Source organism: Cotesia glomerata, linkage group LG2 (genome assembly GCF_020080835.1).
Source record: "Cotesia glomerata isolate CgM1 linkage group LG2, MPM_Cglom_v2.3, whole genome shotgun sequence".
NCBI classification, from domain to species: domain Eukaryota; kingdom Metazoa; phylum Arthropoda; class Insecta; order Hymenoptera; family Braconidae; genus Cotesia; species Cotesia glomerata.
In genome coordinates, this window is record NC_058159.1 from 3,632,418 (window position 1) to 3,653,125 (window position 20,708).

Genomic DNA, 20,708 nt, shown 5'->3' on the forward strand with positions numbered 1-20,708 from the left:
ATCCGTTTTTGAGTTAGAGATCACACCGTGGTGGGGGAAATTTTTTTGGTGCTCCACAAAAATGCTAATAACTTCGTAACAACATGATATTTTTAAATAAAAATTTAGGAGAATAATCATTAATGTATACTTTATAAAACAAAAAAAAAAACCGATCCCCAAATTCCTTTATTATTCCAGTCAAAAAAAATTTTTGTTAAATATAATAATAAAATTCCAAATTTTCCCTCGTGATTTTTCCCATCATAGATACAAAAAAAAAAAAAAAAAGTGGGTAAAATAAAATTAAAAGGACTTGGATAAAGATAACGTGCATTTATTAATTGTGTAAAAGCGAAAATACACGTGTTTATTATTACTTAATAATTTGACATGATTAAAATATTAGATACTATGTCTTAGACAAATATATATATTCAAATAAAATATCTAAGATTTAATCAGCCAACATATCGGTGTACTCAGATAACCGACAAAAATATGTATAATATAATGTAATAAGTAAAGTAAAAAAAGAATCAAAATGATATTCAATCCCGAAATTTGACCCTGAGCTCTGGCTTCAAAATCGCCCAGTTGGGCGAGTGTTTCTCGTAGGAAAGCCAGTTGAAGTCGTCTACGGAGTCCCAGTTGTTGGTTTTAATATCCAGTCCAGATAGAATAAAGTGACTTTGCTGGTCTTCGTAGCTCCAGTTATACGGCGCGACTTTTATCTTAACGCAGTCCTCAATAATAGCCCGGCTAGTCACGTGGAGATAGATGGTGCAGTCTGTTGACGAGTGCAAACGTAATTGCTGGCATGCAAATGCAAAGGTACATGAATCACAATTGTTAGCGAATACAGATGACGACACCGGTCCAATTAGTACTTGGCATTGTTTTAGATTAATCATGTGTACTGTGCTAGGAGCGCCGTAAATACGCACAATACATCGGGTCAAGTCGGACAACAGAACGTCATTCTTGTTTACATTTTCGGCGTCTAACGTAAATGTCCCGTCAGACTTGCCAATTAAACTGCTTGCACTGTCGGTGTACTTGCTGATGAGTTCATTGTGCTGCTTGGTTGCTCCATTAGTGGTCACCGTTTCAGACAAATTGAGATTCTTCAACCCGTCTGTCACGTCCAGAGATTTTTCCGAGGGTTTTTTGGCTGGTCTGCGATTCTTGAATCCAAACTTCTTCTTGGGCAGCAATTTTAGCTCCAGCTCAGCGGCTTCGGTCTCCAATTGCTGGAGAGTTTCCTGAGCACGACGGATGTCATACATTTTTAGGAATATCTTTGACTGGGACAGGTAATTCCAGAGGGTCAGAATTTCTTTGTTGACTTTGTCGAAGATCCCTGGAAGCGTGGAAATCTGCGCTGCTGGCGCTGTGTCCATCAGCTCTTTTACTTTTTCGCAATGAAGGTGAAATGTGTCTTGGAAGAAGCTCAGCTGCTCTGACTCAACTTCTAGCTGCTGTTTTTCTTCTCGGCGACGCTCGATTACGTTTCTACGTTCACGGTCACGCTTCGATATGCGATCAGTGAGATTTCCTACGCCTCCAAGCTCTGTCCCTTCTGTGGTCTCCATTGCCGAATGTTATTTTCCAGACAACTCTCTTTTTAAGGTTTCTGAATTAGTTGACATAGAATTTGATAATTCGTTTTGGGTTTTTGATGACTTACGCAAAAAAGGGCGGTAAACTTCGATTGTAGGTTTAGGAAATTTCTGAAACATTTATTTTCATTTTTATTGATACATTTATTTAATTATTTACAATCTATGTATATGTTTAAAGACTCAATCATGACTTGAATAAAAAAAAATGAATGTCAATTAACTACAAATTTCAAGTATGTAAAATTATGGTCATTAATTTAAGTATGTTTTTAATATTACTGGAAAATAGCCGTTTGTAAACTAGAACGTTTATTAACTCTAAATTTGGAAATCAATTTTGATAATGTAAGTTATGAGATTAACTGAAAATAAAAAATGATATTAATGAAATTAGTGAAATGGAATTTTAACCAAATATAAATTCAGTCATTTATAAAATAGCGAAAAACAAAAATTTATGACTACGTGAATTTAACCAATTCTTACTGCAGAAATTTATAAAATTAGTTGATTGTAAACTTTGTGAATTGTAAAATTAGCCGTTTCTAATTAAATTTCTCGTAATTCTTGAACGGGTCGACGAAACAAAAAACGATTTGAGGCATCTAAAAGGACTTCCATAAATTTAGTTTTTGTGAAAATTAGAACAGATTCGACCGACCCATTCACAAGTTAAAAAAAGTTTAAAAACGGATGATACTGAAATTAAAAGACATCTAATAATTTTTTAAAATTTTTTAACAAATTAATTTATCACAAAAAAAAAAATTTTTTTTAAAATATCATATTTCAGAGCTTTAAAAATTATAAATTAAATTTTTTAAAAGAATTTTTTACACCTTATTTTTAAAAAAAAATAAAAAAATCCTTAAGTGCCTGCTAATTTTAGTGTCATAAAAACGGCTAATTTTACAATTCACAAAGTTTACAATCGGCTAATTTTACAAGTTTCTGCAGTAAGAATTGGCTAAATTCACATAGCCACAGATTTTTGTTTTTCGCTATTTTATAAATGACTGAATTAATATTTGGTTAAATTTCCATTTCGCTAATTTCATTAATATCATTTTTTATTTACGACTAATTTTGCAAATTACATTATCAACTAATTTTCAAATTCATAGTTTATAAACGTTTGAGTATACAAATGGGTATTTTCGAGTAAACTTAAATTAATGACCACGATTATATTACAAATAATTCTAATATATTTTTGTACGTATTCTTCAGTTTAAAAAAAAAATTTAATTTCACATATAAGGTAAAAGCCCCAATATATGATCATGTACCAGTATATGATCATATATTGGGGCTTTTACCTTAAATAATAAAAATGAAAAAATCAAATAATTTTTGTCAACGATGTAAAAAAGTAGGTCACGAGTAAAAAAAATAGAAATTATATTTTATTGCTAAGTTAATTAATTAAGTAAAAATTTTTGTATTCAATTATAAAACTAAAATTTGATAACCTTGTTTTTTTTTTTCTATTGATAACCACCCAATGTAATTATCATAATAAGTAACCATAAAATGATAGAACTTACACTAAATAGTCCACAATAATTAATTTTCTTTAAAACTAAATTATAACACCCAAACAAATAATGAAATAATTTGACATTAAAGTTGGCAGTCACTTGATTATTTTTTAATTTTCTTTGACAAAAAAATTCGTTCCAAAGTTATTAAAAAAATTGCACTTTAAATTTATTAAAATTTCTACATGTTAATTTTTTTTGCCGTAATTAATTTGTTAAAAAATTATCAAACAACTGCTATTTAGCAGTTAATTAAAATTAATGATAATTAATTTTAATTATCATTAAAATAATCTGACGTTTAAACACTACATGATGAATGATGAATAAAATTAAATACAATAATACCTTTTCAAAATCTCTATCATCAGGAGTAATAAGTTTCAATAAAAAGAATCCAACTCCAGTCCCTCCAATAGCTGCTAATATAACTTTTACGAAAGCCATTAAGCAAAACTAAAGATCATGCAGACTTAGGTGGAATTCTTCCCCAAGTCATTAAGTCTGTCTCCCGAATAATGCGATTTTTTTCAGAGATTTTTTCTCCAATCTTGTAGTAACCTTCAAGCACTGACGGGTAGTTACGATGCAAGTACCAGCGGAACTCTGAATAATAAACAATCTTGTTGGATTAATGAAGAAAAATTACAATATAATAAAATGAATCATGCAGTACGTGAATAACCTCAATAATGAAGACTAGTTGTTAATAATTACCTGGGGAGGTGTTGGTTTTGTGCCAAAGCGCATACGAGCCACCGAGTAATGATAGTTCAATTATCAATAAAGTTTTACCGAATCTTTGTATTATTTTTTTATATGACCAACTACTAGGTTCTTTTTTCATTGCTCAACATACCCACCCAATGATCCTACACACACTCACACTTATCACTTATATTAAATGTATTTAGGTACGGATATTATTGTATAGTATGATATATGTACAATTGCATGTACAACTACGTTAGTAGGAGAGCGATCTCCTTAAATGGAAATCATCAATACCGCATTAAAACGACTAATAAGAAAGTTGTATCTCGAATAATGATTCCGACTTATCGCACATCACTCACTCGATATCTGTCTCTGTTTGTTACTTATTCTACAGACGGTGTTAGGTGGGAATATTGTAATCAACAATTACTATTTATTATTGTAAGCACAGATGGACAAGGACCATTAAATATTGTCATGCAATTACTCACCAGGTAGCGGCACATGCTGGATACATTTATTTCTTCTTTTTTTGGATTCACAATTCACATGAAAATTAATTTAGCAGATATTTAATAATTTTTCTGATAAATAAATTACTGGATAAAAAAATGAGAAAAAAATTGACGTTTAGAAAATTTAATAAATTTAAAATGCAATTTTTTAAAAAAAATTTCTCTGAACAAATTTTTTTAAATAAAATTAAAAAATGATCAAGTGACAGCTAACTTTATGATAATTAATTTAACAGATATTTAATAATTTTTTTTAACAAATAAATTATGGCAAAAATAATAAAAAAAAATATTGACATGTAGAAATTTTGAAAAATTATAAATGCAATTCTTTTTTAATAATTTTTTTGGAACAAATTTGTAATAATTGTTTATTTATCTATTTTTCTGCTAATTAATATTAATTTGTCACTAATTAGAGTGTTAACGGGAAAAGTTCTTCAAGACGAAGTGCAGGGGGGGAGCCATTTTGATGAACTGCTGAATTTGAAGTCTAACGGACGAGTTTTGAATTTAGATAGCGCTGCGCATGCGCGAATTATTTAAATGGCGGCGCGGGAAAACCTAAAATTTTTAAAATGACATTAAATTTAGCTGTCACTTCACAAATTTTTTAATTTTCTTTAATAGATAAATTATGGCAAAAAAAAATTATTTAAAAAATGGACTTGTAGAAATTTCATAAAATTAAAAATGCTAAATTTAATGTCATATTTTTAAATGGTCAATAATAAATATATTTATTTTTTTATTTATAAATAAATTAATAATAAATAAATAAATATAGAATAAAAATTCTCAATTTTTTTTATATTAAAATTTTTACTGTGTTAATTTATTAATTTTAATTATTAAGCAAAATAATTATTTTATTTTCTTTCTAAATTGAAATAAATTATTTTTTTAATTAATCATATTTAAATTATCAAATCAATAATTATATTTAATTTTATAATTCATGCATTAAAAGCATTAGTGTAATTTTTTGAGCTTAAAAATGAAAAAAAAAAAAAAAAAAAAAAATTATAATAATTACCTGAAAGTTTGAAAAACATGCAATTAATTTTTACAAAACTTTGTTAAAATTAATACAAATGAAAGTTTATTTGTTAAATAAAAATGGTGTTGAACAAGCAACATAATTCACATTAAAAATATTAATAATAAAAAAAATGAATAATAATGATAATAATAATAGAAATGTTTAGTTGACCTATTAGTAAAAAAATAATACGTATGTATATTAGAAAAAATTTGCTGAGATCGTTTTGAAGTAGCAGTAAGTGGTTATTAAAAATATATATTATCTATATCAATATCATTAATAATGTTAACCGAACATTAATATAATAGTAATAATAATAATTATAATCATATGAATTATAAAAATGAATTCTTTCTAATGTGATTTATTGAAAACTCATCTGTACATAACTTACTGCACTTGATGTCACAAGACCTTTTAATTATTTTTCAATACCCAACTATAATAATTACTATTTTTTCATATGAAAACATCTTCAAGACTGTTTATAATTTTATTATATCATTATTTTAGTTTCGATATAATTCCATGTTATTAACTGCCATGTGCCATTACAGAAAACCCACAATAATCTATCGACAATTATTTTATTAATTGTTTTTTTTATTTATCGCCGTGTATTAACACAAACGACTTACAATTAATTAGAGACACACGTTTATAAAGCGAGTGCTAAAAAATGATTACACTTTGTTAATATTATTATACAATAATACAATAATAATGACTACTATAATAATAATAATAAAAAAAAAAAATTGGCAGTTAATAAGTCAGAGGTAACATTCGTAAATTGCTTTTTGTTATAATTTTAAATTGTTTAATTAGCTTCCTTTTCAATTATTTAAAAGTTAAGTATTTCTACCGTTATATAAAATCGCTGTTATTTTTTTTTCAATTGAATTAATAATTAATTATAAATAAAAACGTAGATATTGATTATACGAATTAGCGCGGGTTACTTTACTTGCAATAAAGCTAAATAAAATTACAATGTTAGATAAATTGTATTGTAGACGGGTCCCGTTAAATTGCCACTAAATATCACGAGATATTTTAATCATCTTCAGGAATTTTTAATCATACAATTACAATTAATCACAAATAAATTTATTAACTATATTAATAACAACTTAAATATTTTTTTCTCAGCAGTAAAATTGGCACAAATTAATTTACTTTTTCAAATTTCAATTAATTAGTTTAATTTTTTTTCAAAAGACAAAAATAAAATGGCTCGAAGATGCTCTCGCTCGGTTAAACGCTTATTCGTTATTATTAATCATTATTAATAATAATAACAATAATTATTTTTCATTATTATTATTATCAATAATAATATTAATTAAACTCTTATCATATATATCATATCCAACTATGTTCAATATAATTGGACAATTTTCTAATACAATCTTAACTCTATGCTAGTAAATTAGCATTATGCTTTTTTATTTATTCAACCAATTAATTATTACGTCGTGGAACGGATTTTAAATTTAATATTTAAAACTTTTTACTATTTATTTCACTTACTAGTGATCTGAATAATTTAAAAAAAAATGGAAAATAATTTTTTTTTAATTTTATTTAAATAAAATAAAATTATAAAACAACCCGTGGAGTACGACATAATAAGAGAATTAATGCCGAATAAATTTATTGAAATATATTATCATTATTATAATTAATTATTGATTGCATAATTATATATATAGTATATATAATTATTATTATCAATTAAACTCCACGGTTTTGTATGATTGAGTACGCTCGAGTTGAAAATATTTATTTTCACTATATGTGAGCACATATTTTGCGCTAGTATTTTACGATAAAGAACACTTTGAGATGTACTCAATGTAAGTGACGGTTAACAAAACAGTCTTTTGAACACCATGGGGTCATGGGAGTACTGCGTTAATGTACGTCGCTACGACACCATTTCATGCCAGCCACTTCCATTCGACGAATTACTGTCTGGCGAGGCTATAAAAATTAATAAATATTTAATATAATAAAAAAATACTAATAAAAAATAATTATATAAATTAATTACCAGTTTTAGTACTGTCTGGACGATCCGGGGATGCTGATCTTGGTCCCCATATCCGTACAGTGCAATCATCAGATACTGAAGCCATCATTTGATGATACACCGGATTCCATGATACACAATTAACAGTCCTACTGTGCCCAGTTAAAACAGCAATTGGCAGTTCACGTTTAATGTGCCAAACATAGACTTTATGATCTGCAAAAATTATCAATATAAGTATTATGTTTCAAGTAAAAATAAATAAATATGGGTCAAGTGTAAGTGCTTTGGCTAGCAAACTTTAATCATTTTAATTTCTAAGAATTTAAATGTATGGAAGTAATAACACACTTGAATTATATTACTATTATCATTAAACTGATACACGATAAAAATAATCTGACAGCAGACACGTGTGCAGGAGTCCATTAGGATTCTTTTGTTGTACAATTATCATAAATACCATTACATACTCAACAACCTTGATTTAAAAAAAAAAAAAAAAAAAAATAGGAAGACAGTTGACCCTGAAGGCTATCCCTACAACTTCCCGCTAATTCCATATCTGGGCACTTAATTTAAATTGCACTTATGATGTTTTTGAGCTCTTCGAGCTCGAAAATTCAATTTATGTGTTATTTTGAGCTCTCCAAACTCCAAGCGATAACTTTTCTATGCTTTTTAGCTCTTCGAGTTCAAAATCCTACAGAGAAAAAAAAATTTTTGTCCAGAAAAAAATTTCTTGGCTCAAAAATCGTTTAAAATGAATTTTGGTTTTTTGACAAAAAAATATCAATATCTATCATGATAATAAAATTTTGGCATTAATTTTGATAGATTAAAAAACGAATAGGTTCACTTGAATTAAACAAAAAATACTTCGATTAATTCGATCAATTCTTGAGACAAGAAAATTTTCTCAATAGTACTTCTTTTTCTCAGTGTAATAGAAGTTGATTAAAACACTATTTTTTGAATTTTCAAATAGCAATAATTTTTGAATGAATGAGCCGACTTTCTCACGGTTGGCGGCATTCAACGCAGTTTTTTTAAGCCTCATAAAGAATCTTCAAGTTTAGAAATTTCGGAGTAATTCCGAAAAAACATTTTTTTCAGTTTTCTTTCGTTCACGATATCTCTCGAACGAATCAACCGATTTCGACCGTATTAGCGGCAATCGACGTGGTTTTTTAAGGTTAACAGCTGATTAGTTTTTGGAGTTTTTTTTATAAATATTGATAAATTTTTTTTTTTTATATCAAATTTGAATTAAAATTCAAAAAAATCATGAAATTGTCGCAGTGAATTTTTGCGGGTGAAATGTCGTGCGGGTGATTTGTTACGTAGCTGATTTATTTGTATTAAAAAATATTTGTTAATAGTTAACAAATCATTTATTAGAGGCCATTTTTTAGTCCTTAAAAAATATTTCTTAGTATTTAAAATGATTTGTTTGTATTTAATAAATCTGATATTTATTTATTAAATATTAATAAATCTTTTTAAATACTAAGAAATATTTGTCAAGGACTAAAAAATGATCTCTATTTCATGATTTGTTAAATATTAACAAATATTTTTAACTATAAACAAATCCTTCTATCAGTGTAATGACACCCTCGCGGGGATAGTCAAGGAAGCTTCCTGTGACCTTCAAACGTTGAGATTGATGAAAACTCGATTTTTGCAAAACGGAGTAAAACCAATAACTTCCCGATTTTCTTAACGAGAAGTTAAAAAAAAAATATATATATCTACCTTCACTACCAGAAGCGATAAAGTCCTGATTGACACCACCAAAGCAACTATGAATTGTAAAATGCCCTTGAGTGACGCCTTGGAAACGTCTGACAAGGCATCTGTCCTGCAGGTCCCATAAGTGTACGCCCTGGTTGGCAACATTTAGCAGCACCAACCGATCAGCCTTGTTTACGCTGAATGACATCACTGGATGATCCTCTTGAAGACTGTTTATTAAAAAATAAAAAAATTATAAATTCTCGAATTATAAATTCTCGAAAGTAAATCATAAACAAAATAATGAAAGACGACTCACATTGTAAAATCGCAAAGTTCATCGAAATTGTATCCCCGAATACGATGATGAGTGTCAGCAGCTAAAACGGTCTTGCCATCGCTGCGACACCACAGACACTTAACTCTGACGCCTTCCCACGAGTCAAGAATATTTCCGTCCATGTCACACTGGTAAAATTGTCCGCGTAGGCCTCCAGTAACAAATTTGTTGGCGTCGCGATGCCAAGCACACGCAGTCAGCGAGTCCTCGGTGCTGTGAGTCAGCTTAAACTTCAATTCACAGTCTGGAGTGTCGACATTCCAAAGCCAGAGCTCCGGACAGTCCTCGGGTCCGCAAGCTATCAAGTGACTGCTGTCTGGACTCCAAGCAATCAAAGCTACTCCGTAGGTATGACCCTCTAGAGTTTTTCTGTGCGTAACTTTTAATGTCTCCTGAAATAATTTAAAGGATTAGTTTTGAGAAGGGTTTAGGAAAAATTGTGGACGTTTCCTTACTGGGTCGACGTCCCAAATGATGAGGGTCATGTCTTTAGAGCCAGTTGCTAGTTTCAATCCATCCGGGGAGAATTTACAGTACCATACTTCATCACAGTGGTCATTGAGCACCTGGGTTGTGTAAGAAGGAAAGTGTTCCTTACTGCAGCTGTGGTCGACCAGCAGTGAGACACTCTCGAGTGTCGGTTGATTCGATGTAATGTGATAGGTACACTGCTGATTCTGCATCTCCACGGCTTGGCAGAGCAGCGACTGCAGTCGCTTTGGAGGGAGCATTATCGATGGTGGTAAATACCTTTGTAATCTGTCCATCAAAGCTGTACGTGATGCTGAGCCTTTGCCGTCCCAGCCAGCACGTGTCTGTTGATTAAAATTTATTGTGTTTAAATAAATTTTTTTTGAAAATATCTCACATCTATATTATTAAGAGAAAAAGCAAAATTTTGTGGTCAGTGTATTTATATGATAAAATGGGTTTTTATAATTAAATTTGGTATCATTGGAAAACTCTTGACCTGAAGTTGTGCCTTTTTAAGGTTTCGTATCATTCTCACCGATAGTAAATTTATTATAAGTATTTAGGCTGCATTTGAAAATGCTCTATCTCTAGATACATAATTAAGAAATGACCTTGTATCTTGTGAATTATTGACATTTTTAAAGATATAAGCTGATCCTGATGTTACACTCATCAAGACCTTTTATTTGAGTACCCACATCAATTTTTCATATATTTATATATATATATATTATATATATGTATATATGAAAAATATATCAAAATGCATGTGAGTACTCAAATAAAAGCTCTTGATGAGTATAACATCGGGATGAGCTTATATTTTTAAAAACGTTAATAGTTAAGAAAGTACAGGGCATTTTAACAAATATCTTGTGAACTATTGACATTTTTAAAGGTATAAGATCACCCCGACATTACACTCATTAAGACCTTTCATTTGAGTACCCACATCATTTTTTCATATATTTATATATATTATATATAAATATATGAAAATGCATGTGGGTACTCAAATGAAAGGTCTTAATGAGTGTAATATCGGGGTGCTTATACTAAAATGTCAATAATTAAGAATTGACATTGCTATCTTGTCAACTAATGATATTTTTAAAGATATAAGTTCACTCCGACATCACACTCATCGAGAGACCTTTCATTTGAGTACCCACATCATTTTTCATATATTTATATATATTATATATATATGTATATATGAAAAATATATCAAAAATGCATGTGGGTACTCAAATGAAAGCTCTTGATGAGTGTAACATCGGGATGAGCTTATATCTTTAAAAACGTCAATATTTAACAAGATACAGTGTAATTTAACAAAATTCATTATTTAGTAAAGCAAAATTTTATTCATTCATAGTTCATAAGCCACAGCAGTCACATAGTGACTGCAAAGTTGCTAGTAAAAATAATTTGACAAAAAATAAATAAATTATAGAAAAATTAATGGTATTTAATAAACATTCGTGTCATAAATATGAAAAAATAAAATTTCTAAGTCTAGGCGTGGAAGCTGATTAAGTAGGACACTTAGATCTAGGCTAACGATTGGTTTACCTGAAGTTCATCTCGCCCGCTGCACATCATAAAAGCCGACAGCTGATGGACACGTCCTGTGTTGTGTCCTAAAGGAGTCAATTCGTTGCGAAGCACATGCAGTGCCTCCAAAACAAGGCCTTCTTCGAGAAACTCCAGGTACTTTTGTTCGAGCAATAAAAATTTCATTTCCACAACACTCTGGTTCGGGTTGTTTAAAAAGGACTTAAGCTCGTCCAAATCGCGGTCAGCTTTGCTCCAATCCCCGTCCATTACATGCTGGCGGAACTTGGCCGCTGACGGGTGGTCCAATCGACATCCCGATTCTTGCATCAACAAATCAGCAGTTCGGCTGTAATGTTTTACAATATTATTAAATTCTCTGAATCGATAAAAAAGTATCATATCATGTATCATGTATCAAGTATTGTAAGTAGGTGATCGATTATAAAGCAATAAAAATCTAACGGGAAATAATAAATATTCTTACTCAAGTCCGACTGCTTTCAAATGCTGGCCAATGAGTCTTACAATATCTTGATTCGTTTTGTCCATAACTTTAGGCGGTTCTAGAGTTTGATTACTCTCACCATTAACTCCATTGACATCGCCGTCACAGCGAGGCACCGCGTTGCCGTTTGCGTGAGACTCGCTACTGTCTAAATTAGCTCCATTTTGCTGCGGGACGTTGGAAACCGCTGCCCCGTTAGACGCCTGCTGCATCATCCTGACAAAGTAAAATTTTATAATAAATTTTTATTACTCTCATTCTTATTTATATTTTTATCTCCTTCAATTCAAGGTCGTCCCACTTTAATAACAAAAAAATTAAGAAAAAAAATCCACCATTACATTTATATTGTGTTTTTTTACATGTCTGTAAATGTCTGTACATGTCATCGATGATTTATTTAGTCTACAATGAGATCATGCTGCTCAGCCTCTTGCAATAATTATTTATATAAACTAAAAACAAATACGCAGTTAAACACATTAGTGATTTATCCAACAATTAACAAAAAAAATAAACAAGAAAATTATTGATAACTGAATATTAGGGTGGCGCAAAAAAACCGACTATTTTTTTTTTGTCTCGAGTGAAAAAATGTTAGTTTTTGATGTTTTAAGAGCCCTCTCCAAAGAACAGCTCAAAAAAAAATTTTTAAGAGGTCGCTCCAAATTTTTAAAAATTTCAAAAATCGAAATTTTTTTTTTTTATTTTTTTTCTCGTTACGTCATAATTTTAGACCAAAAAAAAGTTTTTCCTGAAAGTTTCAGTTCAAAATGTGAATTTTAAAAGGTCCCTCATAATTTTTTTTAATTTACCAGTGACTATTTAATTGGATTAGCATTTTTTGACTCTGAAATTTAAAAAAAATTATGAGCGACCTTTCAAATTTTAAATTTTGAATTGAAACTTTCAGGAACTTATTTTTTTTTGGTCTATAAAATTTCGATTTTTGAAATTTAAAAAAATTTGGAGCGACCTCTTAAAAATTTTTTTTCAAGCTGTTCTTTGGAGAGAGCTCTTAAAACATCAAAAACTGACATTTTTTCACTCGAGACTAAAAAAAAAATTGTATAATAGGAAAGTTAGCCGACGTTTTTAATTTTTTGATTTTAATAATTAAATTAGAACAAAAAAATATTTTTTAAGAATTTCACTTACAGTTTTTAAAGTTTTCCACAAATGAAATTTTTTTTTATTTTTTTAATGAAAAAAAATCTTAAAAATTTTTAAATGTCAGCTAACTTAATTTTCATAAAAATAGTATGAAAATTAAGTTGGCCGACATTTAAAAGTTTTTAGAATTTTTTTTTTATTGAAAAAATTATCAAAAAAAATAAAAAAAAATTTCACTTGTAAAAAATTTTAAAAACTGTAAGTGCAATTTTTTAAAAATATTTTTTTGTTCTAATTTAATTATTCAAAAAAAATCAAAAAATTAAAATCGTCGGCTAACTTTAGTATCATAAAAATAGTTGTTTTTTTTTTGCACCACCCTACTGAATATGGACCATGACCATGACAAATCATCAAAGCACAGCAGAGTTTGGGATAAAATAAACAAACAAAGCAATGTAACAAAACAAATAAAACAAGTTACCGATAATTGTCCATAGTTGCGCTGGTGTGGTACTCGTCCGCTGGTCTTAGGGTAGTTGTAAGTGAACTACGGGACCTTTTGCGCGGTGGCGGAGCGAGCCCACCGTCGTCCGACTCGCCGCTCGAGGCCAGGCTTACGCGCGTACCGCCCCGTTTTTCACACGATTATTGTCCCCTGGTGGTGCGTCCGCTGGTGGGGCCGCTGATACACGGGCCACAATTTTATTTACACCACGTACGATGTGAAAAAAAATAGCCAACGTTTCGCTCTCGTGCCCTCGCTCTATATGTACTCTCACAATCAGCTTGACTCAATCCTCGTAGATTTTTTTTTCTTGTCAATTATTACAAGTTATAATTATAACTAATATTATTATTTAACGCAGTGGTGGATGGTTTGTCAAACACAATACGTGTTCCTGGTGTTGTATGTTGTATTAAATATATTGCATGCGCTAGCAGAACTTGACTACTACAGCAACAGCAACTCCCCCACTTTCTTTGTTTTTTTTCAGATTAATTTTACGTGTACACGCTCAGCATACAATGACGTCTCCTCTAATACACTAATACATATACATATGTACACATATTATATTATATGTCTATATCTATACATGTATCTGTACTATGTAAGTTGTACTTAGATAGAGATATATTATATAGGTACATGTATAATATAATAATAATAATAATAATAATAATAATAATAATATGTATATGTAAAAATGTAGGTATGGATGTAACTGTGTCGTATGTGTATAACGCACTTGATGTTATATGTTGTTGTTTATAATATCGCGATAATTATCATGAGGATGTAAGTGTGTTGGTTGTTAGTGAGCACTCTGAAACCATTAACTGCAAAATGCAACAACAATTTAGTTAAACACAAAATAACACAAAAAAAAATGTCGAATTCTTGTGTTACTGCCAAGACGAATACGAACAATGACTGCACACAGCTGATACTTGTTTGGATGATCGTTTACGTCACAGTACACTCATTCTCTCTCGTCTTCTTCTCCCATCTAGGTCTTCGTAGTTCATACTCTACCCGACATACCCCGAACCAGAACTCGTACTCAATTTCGATTTGATTTTACACTCGTTCTTCGCTTCGTTATGTTTCCTTCTCTTTTTATTTCCATATTTGTATCCTTCTTCTCGAACAAAACGCCATTTGCACCACTAGACATGATTCTAGTTAGTCTGACAGGTGGCGCGCATTTTTAATTCAAATTTCCCGGCAGTCGGCTAAGTTGTTTTCTAGAAATTTAATTAATCTATTTTTGAATTATAAATAATAAATAATGAAAATTAAAAGTTAGCTGATATTTAAAAATTTTTAGTTTTTTTTTTTTTTTTAATTTTATGAAAATTAATTTAACAGTTTCATTTTAATGATTTTTTCAACAATTAAATTATATTTTTAAAAAAATGAGAAAAAAAAATTAACATATAGAAAATTAAAAATGCAATTTTTTAGCAATAATTTTTCGGAGCAAATTTATTTATTAAAAAACATTTTTAAATGGTCAAGCGACTGCTAACTTTAATGTCACAAAAATTATTACAAAAAACTAAGAAAAAAAAATTTCAGTTTTAAAAAACTTGAAAAACTTTAAGTGCAATTTTTAAAAAATATTTTTTGAATTAATTGAATAAATGGAAAAAAAATAAAACAATTAGAAAGTCGGCTAACTTTAATATTATTTATAAATATCGCCAACTTTATAAACGTAAAAATTTTCTTTTATTGTTATAAAAATTAATAACAATAAAAATTTTAAATAAATTAAAAGTTAGTAAAAAAATAAAATTTAATATTATTTTTAAAAAGTAAATAAAATATAACATTTGAGTTAGCAGTCAGTAGAGAATTTTTGAATTTTTTTTAACAAACAAATTTGTTCCAAAAAATTATTTTTTAAAAATTGTATTTTTTATTTTTTTTAAATTTTTAAAAGTCAATATTTTATTCTAATTTTTTTTTGCCATAATTTATTTGTTAAAAAATTATTTAATATCTGTTAAATTTATTTTCATAAAAAAAGTTTTTTTTCCTAATTAATATTCAATTTTTTTAAATTAAAAATAATAAAAATAACAATAAATTTTAATCATTCAACAAATAATAATAAAAATAAATCTATTAATACTATTTTATAAATATATCCATTCAAATTTTCCCGCGTAATTTTAAACCACGGCCATTTCAAATTATTTGGCGGTCGACCGCCATCGGAGAGGGAACCGCGGCGTGTTTCCCCTTCTACTGAGCAAACCGCGTCAGTCACTCGCCGGCAGCCGGTGAAGTTAGGTATTAAATTTAAATATTAACTTCGTCTTCTCAGCTCTTATTATCTATTCCAAGTTTCAGCTTGTATTAATCACATAAATATAAATATTAATCTCAATAATAATATCTATCTAGCGCTTTTTACCGTGATAATTATCACAGTTTTAAAAAAGTGGTTGAAAGTTGGATTTATCAATTACCTGTAGCATCCAAGTACCTGTTCAGTGGTTTTATTCAGTGGACAGTGACCTAGAGTTTAAGTGTCTCCAGTGATTTAAATTTTTTTTTGTTATGTGATTATTTTAAAAATCTGGCTCCGGCGGTAAATTTTTAAATTACTGTGAATTGTTCCACAAAATATAAATAATATCATACCCAGTGGATGGTTTAGTTTTTTAGTGTTATTATAAATAAAAACATTTTTTTACATTGATATTATTATTATATATATATTATATATTATATATAAATATATATTTGGATTACTAGATTATTATACGCGTAGAACGGAATGCTGTTCTTGCCGAGATAAGAGGAATCTCTGGTTGAGACGCTTAAAGGTAAGTTCCAACGTTTTAATATTATTTATTTATTATTATTTTACTAATTATTTATTATTTTTATTTATATTCAGGTAATGTGTTAAAATTATTTTTAATATTATTATTATTATTATCATTGATGAAAATATTATGAAAATGAAGTTAGCCGACATTTCAAAATTTTTAGAAATTTTTTATTAAAAAAATTTTAATTAAAAAAAAATTTCACATGTAAAAAACTTAAAAAACTATAAGTGCAATTTTAGCAATTTTTTAGAAAAATTTTTTTAGTTGTTATTTAATTAATAAAAAATTTTTAGACGTCTGCTAACTTCAGTGTCATATAAAATTTTAGCTGTTATTATTATTGACCATAATGGGAGAAATAATAATAATTTATAATAAAAGACAAATACGATATGATGAAAGAATGAGTTATGTAAGAATTTAAAATATTATACTCGAGTAGTCCTGGATTTTCTGATCTGTTTATACTAATTCCATTTACGGAGAGTCGGCGGCGGCGTTCCTACCACGAGGAATTTAAACCGGTAAGAGATCGAGCAGGTCGACGGAGACTTGTAATAGCTTTCGTTCCAGGCAACAGCCGCAATGCTGCTGCTGCTGCTGGCAGGATCGTGACGGAATCCTGAATCTTACAATCGCCACGAGATCGTTCTCCAACTTTTTTTTTTGTTTTATTTTATTTTATTTTATTTATCCTCAGATTTTTATTTTTATTCTTTTAGCAACCGACTCAACTTCCAGCTAACTTAGAATCGATCACGCGCGAAACCACTATTTATCCGATTGTTATAAACTATAACCGAGTAATTACCGATCTTACGCCGTTAGATAATTTTATTCTTCAGATAATAGTCGTGAAGAAATAATTTTTGGGAAAAAGTAAATTTTTACAAGCCTATAAATACTCTTTTTTTATTTTTATAAATATTTTATTTACATATATAAAAATATTAATTTTTTTAATTATAAAAATAAAAAAAGAGTAATTTTATTTTAAATAAAAAAAAAATTAAATATTTATGACGATTTTGTTATTTTTCTTGAAAAATAAACAAGGTGTAAAAAATTATTTAAAAAAATTTTATTTATAATTTTTAAAAGCTCTGAAATATGATATTTTTTAAATAATTGTTTTTGTGATAAATTAATTTGTTAAAAATTTAAAAAAATTATTAGATATCTTTCAATTTAAGTGTCATAAATATTTTTAAGAATTCAATAATTATAAAAAAGTTGAAATTAAAAAAATATTTATAAATATTTTTAGTGGATTGTATTTATCTGGTTTTTTAATTCGTATTTCGATCAATCAAGGTAAAGGCTATTCAACACCACGGGGAAAAATTCCAAAGTGAGAGGATGACACGTTGGTTAAGGAATTTTTAAATTCCTCTGCCCGACGGCTATCACTTGGCTCGACTTTACTTGGCTCGGGCTCGGTTGCATGCGTGCTTATAAAACCTGGCGATAGTATCAGCCAGCAGAATTACATGCCCACCACCAGGATAAACGTAAGGCCGCTGACAATGAAGTGATGTAGCTCCTGTACATAAATTCCAAATTCATTTCTTATTTTATTCATCATCATCGTAGCCGTCCTCGGTCCTCAGTATAATAATTATTTTTCTCAAATAATAATAACAACAACAACAACAACAACAATAATAATAATAATAATAATAATAATAATAATAATAATAATAATAATAATAATAAATAACTCTTTAAATTTCTCCGTATTCAGTAAAATTTATTATCATTATAATTTAAATACAAACACGCTTATTTAACTATTACCACAAACTTTCTAAGAAAATTATTTCGTAAATCAAAATAAAATCTCGTAAAAATTTAATTGTTATTAAAACATTGATATAAACATAAAAATATATACAAATATACAAATACAGTCTGACGATCGTGACCTTGTTGGTTTTACCACACACTTTACCTACTGTTCTGCATTCGAAAACACTCTTATCATTGTTATCGACTTCTGGAGTGTTGATGAAATTTTTAAAATTCCACTCAATGCCTAGGCCGTCTATTTTCAATAAAAAAATCCATCTATACACAAACTTAATTCAAAATATTTTATCAACACAATTGGGTATCAATATTGATAATTAAAGAACATATTTCGTACCGTAAAATAATAAAATATAATATCTAGCGTATTACACACTATTAAATGTAACATAAGGCTTCAGCTTTCGATTGGCCTCGACTCTCTCGTCAACGAAAGTGCTAATGACCCCTCCTTGTCTCCCTAAGACTCGTTTTTTATTTTATTTTATTTTATTTTACTGAGCAAAAAAGTTAAATAATCCCATTACCGCAAACGGAGTCTCGCGCGTGAGACTCTGTACCTGTACAACTAATTATTATTTTATATACATATATACGAATGTATATTTATATTTTCTGGGTACGTACTTATGTAGAAGAAAATTAATAAAAAATAAATAAATATCAGGAGAGAGTTTAAGATATTTAACAGAGAGTTGAAAATGAGAAATAAGTTAGAATGCGGGTACATTTTACATTTTAAAAACAAGGTACATATATATATGTATGTATGTACATAAATATATAAATACAGATACATAACATGTAATCCCACCATTACATAGAATGAAACCACTTGTTGGTTGAGAAGTACCGCGGGGGTAAATTCCAGAATGACCGCGCATGCGCGTTAATATCCCGCGTGTCCGCCAACGCACTGTGTGTGCATGTACTGCACTTATATTAACTGGTGTGGTGTGTTGTACGGTGCATACTCCACTGGGTGCAGTGTATTTTAGCGGTGTGAGATTTTTTCATGTTCTTATGCACTCGGTTCTTTAAACATTAATATGAATGTACTACATGCTTTCAGCATAAACTTTAAATACAATTAACACGAGGCCATACTTGAGCGTGCTTGTATTACTCTTACCAGTAATTCCAGTAGTTACTTTGTTGGATGCTGTACTGAACAGAAGATAGAGGAGCAATATGGAGATTAAGATAAAGATTAAATTAAATAGACATCTTAAATCTTAAAGAGAAATTTGAATTTCATTTAGAGACATTTCATCATTTTTTTTTACTACACTGAAAAAAAAATTAACTTTAATCAAGAATTAAATTTTTGAACCAAAAAAATAATTTTGAAGAAGCTCATTGTCTTGAATTAAGATAAAAAATTATCAAATCAAATAAAATTTACTTAAACCAAGTAAAATTTCTTAGTTTAAGAATTTTTCAACTCAAATTAAGAAAATTAAATTCTTCAAAATTATTTATTTGATTCCAGTGAACTTTTTTTTCTGTGTAAAAGATTAGGAAAAAAAATTATAGATGACTTCAAATTTTAGACTAAGGAAGTGAGATATGGCAAAATTGATAAGGACCTTTATAATAGAAAATTCAATTTGTTAAAAAAAGGGTTTTTATGACTTTTTCATATTTTTAAAATTTAGCTCAGAATTTCAATTTAAAAATTATATTCTTCAAAAACTCAGTAATTTTTACAATTACATAATTTATACCTTTAAATCCTAATTTTGGCTCCAATAGTTGAATTACAGCATGACTGATAAGAACCTTTCTTATAGAAGAAAATTCAGTTCTTCACACAGAAAAAAAAAAAAAGGTTTTGAATCAAGTGTATAATTTTAAAGAATTCAATATTCTTGATTTGAGTAGAAAAATTCTTGATTTAAGAAAATTTTACTCGATTTAAGAATTTTTCGTCTTGATTCAAGACAATTATCCTCTTCAAAATTATATTTTTGGTTCAAGAATTTTTCTTTTGAATCAAGTTAATATTTTTTCTCTGTACAAAGAAGATTTCTTATAATTTTCTAATATTTACCTCAAGATTTGAATTTAAAAATTATATTCTCCAAAAATAGTAATTTTTACATTTACATAAATTATACCTTTAGATTGAATCCTAAAATGATGGCTCAAAGAGTTGAACTACGGCAAAACTAACCTTTTTGATGTAAATTCAAATTGCAAAAATTAATTATAATTATCCAATTTTTTTAAATAATTTTCTTGAATACTTATTTATTTAAAAAAAAAAAAAAAAAGAATAAATTTTCTTGGCTCTGTAAAATTTTAATTAAAAAAAAACTGTTTTATGCTGTAAATAATTGATAATTTTTAGTTTTAG

The 20,708-nt window shown here is 28.5% G+C and overlaps 3 protein-coding genes across 6 annotated transcripts in view; 1 reads left to right on the forward strand and 2 right to left on the reverse strand.

The window, feature by feature from the left end:
• Nucleotides 1-300: 300 nt before the first annotated feature.
• Nucleotides 301-4,245, reverse strand: LOC123259769 (tubulin-specific chaperone C). The gene is made up of 3 exons (XM_044720454.1): nt 3,863-4,245; nt 3,494-3,751; nt 301-1,712 (listed from the first exon to the last, which is right to left on the reverse strand). Exon 3 carries the CDS (start codon nt 1,572-1,574, stop codon nt 531-533), a length of 1,044 nt encoding a protein of 347 aa, XP_044576389.1. The 5' UTR covers nt 1,575-1,712; nt 3,494-3,751; nt 3,863-4,245; the 3' UTR covers nt 301-530.
• A 2,792-nt stretch (nt 4,246-7,037) lies between these two features.
• Nucleotides 7,038-14,845, reverse strand: LOC123259767 (WD repeat-containing protein 26). 4 transcript variants are annotated; one of them, XM_044720448.1, is made up of 9 exons: nt 14,620-14,844; nt 13,671-14,235; nt 12,053-12,289; nt 11,584-11,914; nt 9,990-10,349; nt 9,514-9,926; nt 9,216-9,424; nt 7,479-7,673; nt 7,040-7,408 (listed from the first exon to the last, which is right to left on the reverse strand). In XM_044720448.1, exons 2-9 carry the CDS (start codon nt 13,682-13,684, stop codon nt 7,353-7,355), a joined length of 1,815 nt encoding a protein of 604 aa, XP_044576383.1. In that variant the 5' UTR covers nt 13,685-14,235; nt 14,620-14,844; the 3' UTR covers nt 7,040-7,352. The 4 variants fall into 4 exon arrangements, with proteins under 4 accessions (XP_044576384.1, XP_044576385.1, XP_044576383.1 ...); XM_044720449.1 differs by lacking the exons at nt 13,671-14,235; nt 14,620-14,844 and adding an exon at nt 12,415-12,435 and having other exon boundaries at nt 7,038-7,408; XM_044720450.1 differs by lacking the exon at nt 13,671-14,235 and having other exon boundaries at nt 7,039-7,408; nt 14,620-14,845.
• Nucleotides 14,846-16,371: 1,526 nt separating this feature from the next.
• LOC123258587 (protein expanded) overlaps nt 16,372-20,708 on the forward strand; it is a 45,864-nt gene continuing 41,527 nt past the window's right edge. Inside the window, exon 1 of the mRNA XM_044718698.1 lies at nt 16,372-16,531. The gene's annotated coding sequence lies outside the window, so the exon portion shown is untranslated. The remainder of the gene's footprint in view (nt 16,532-20,708) is intronic.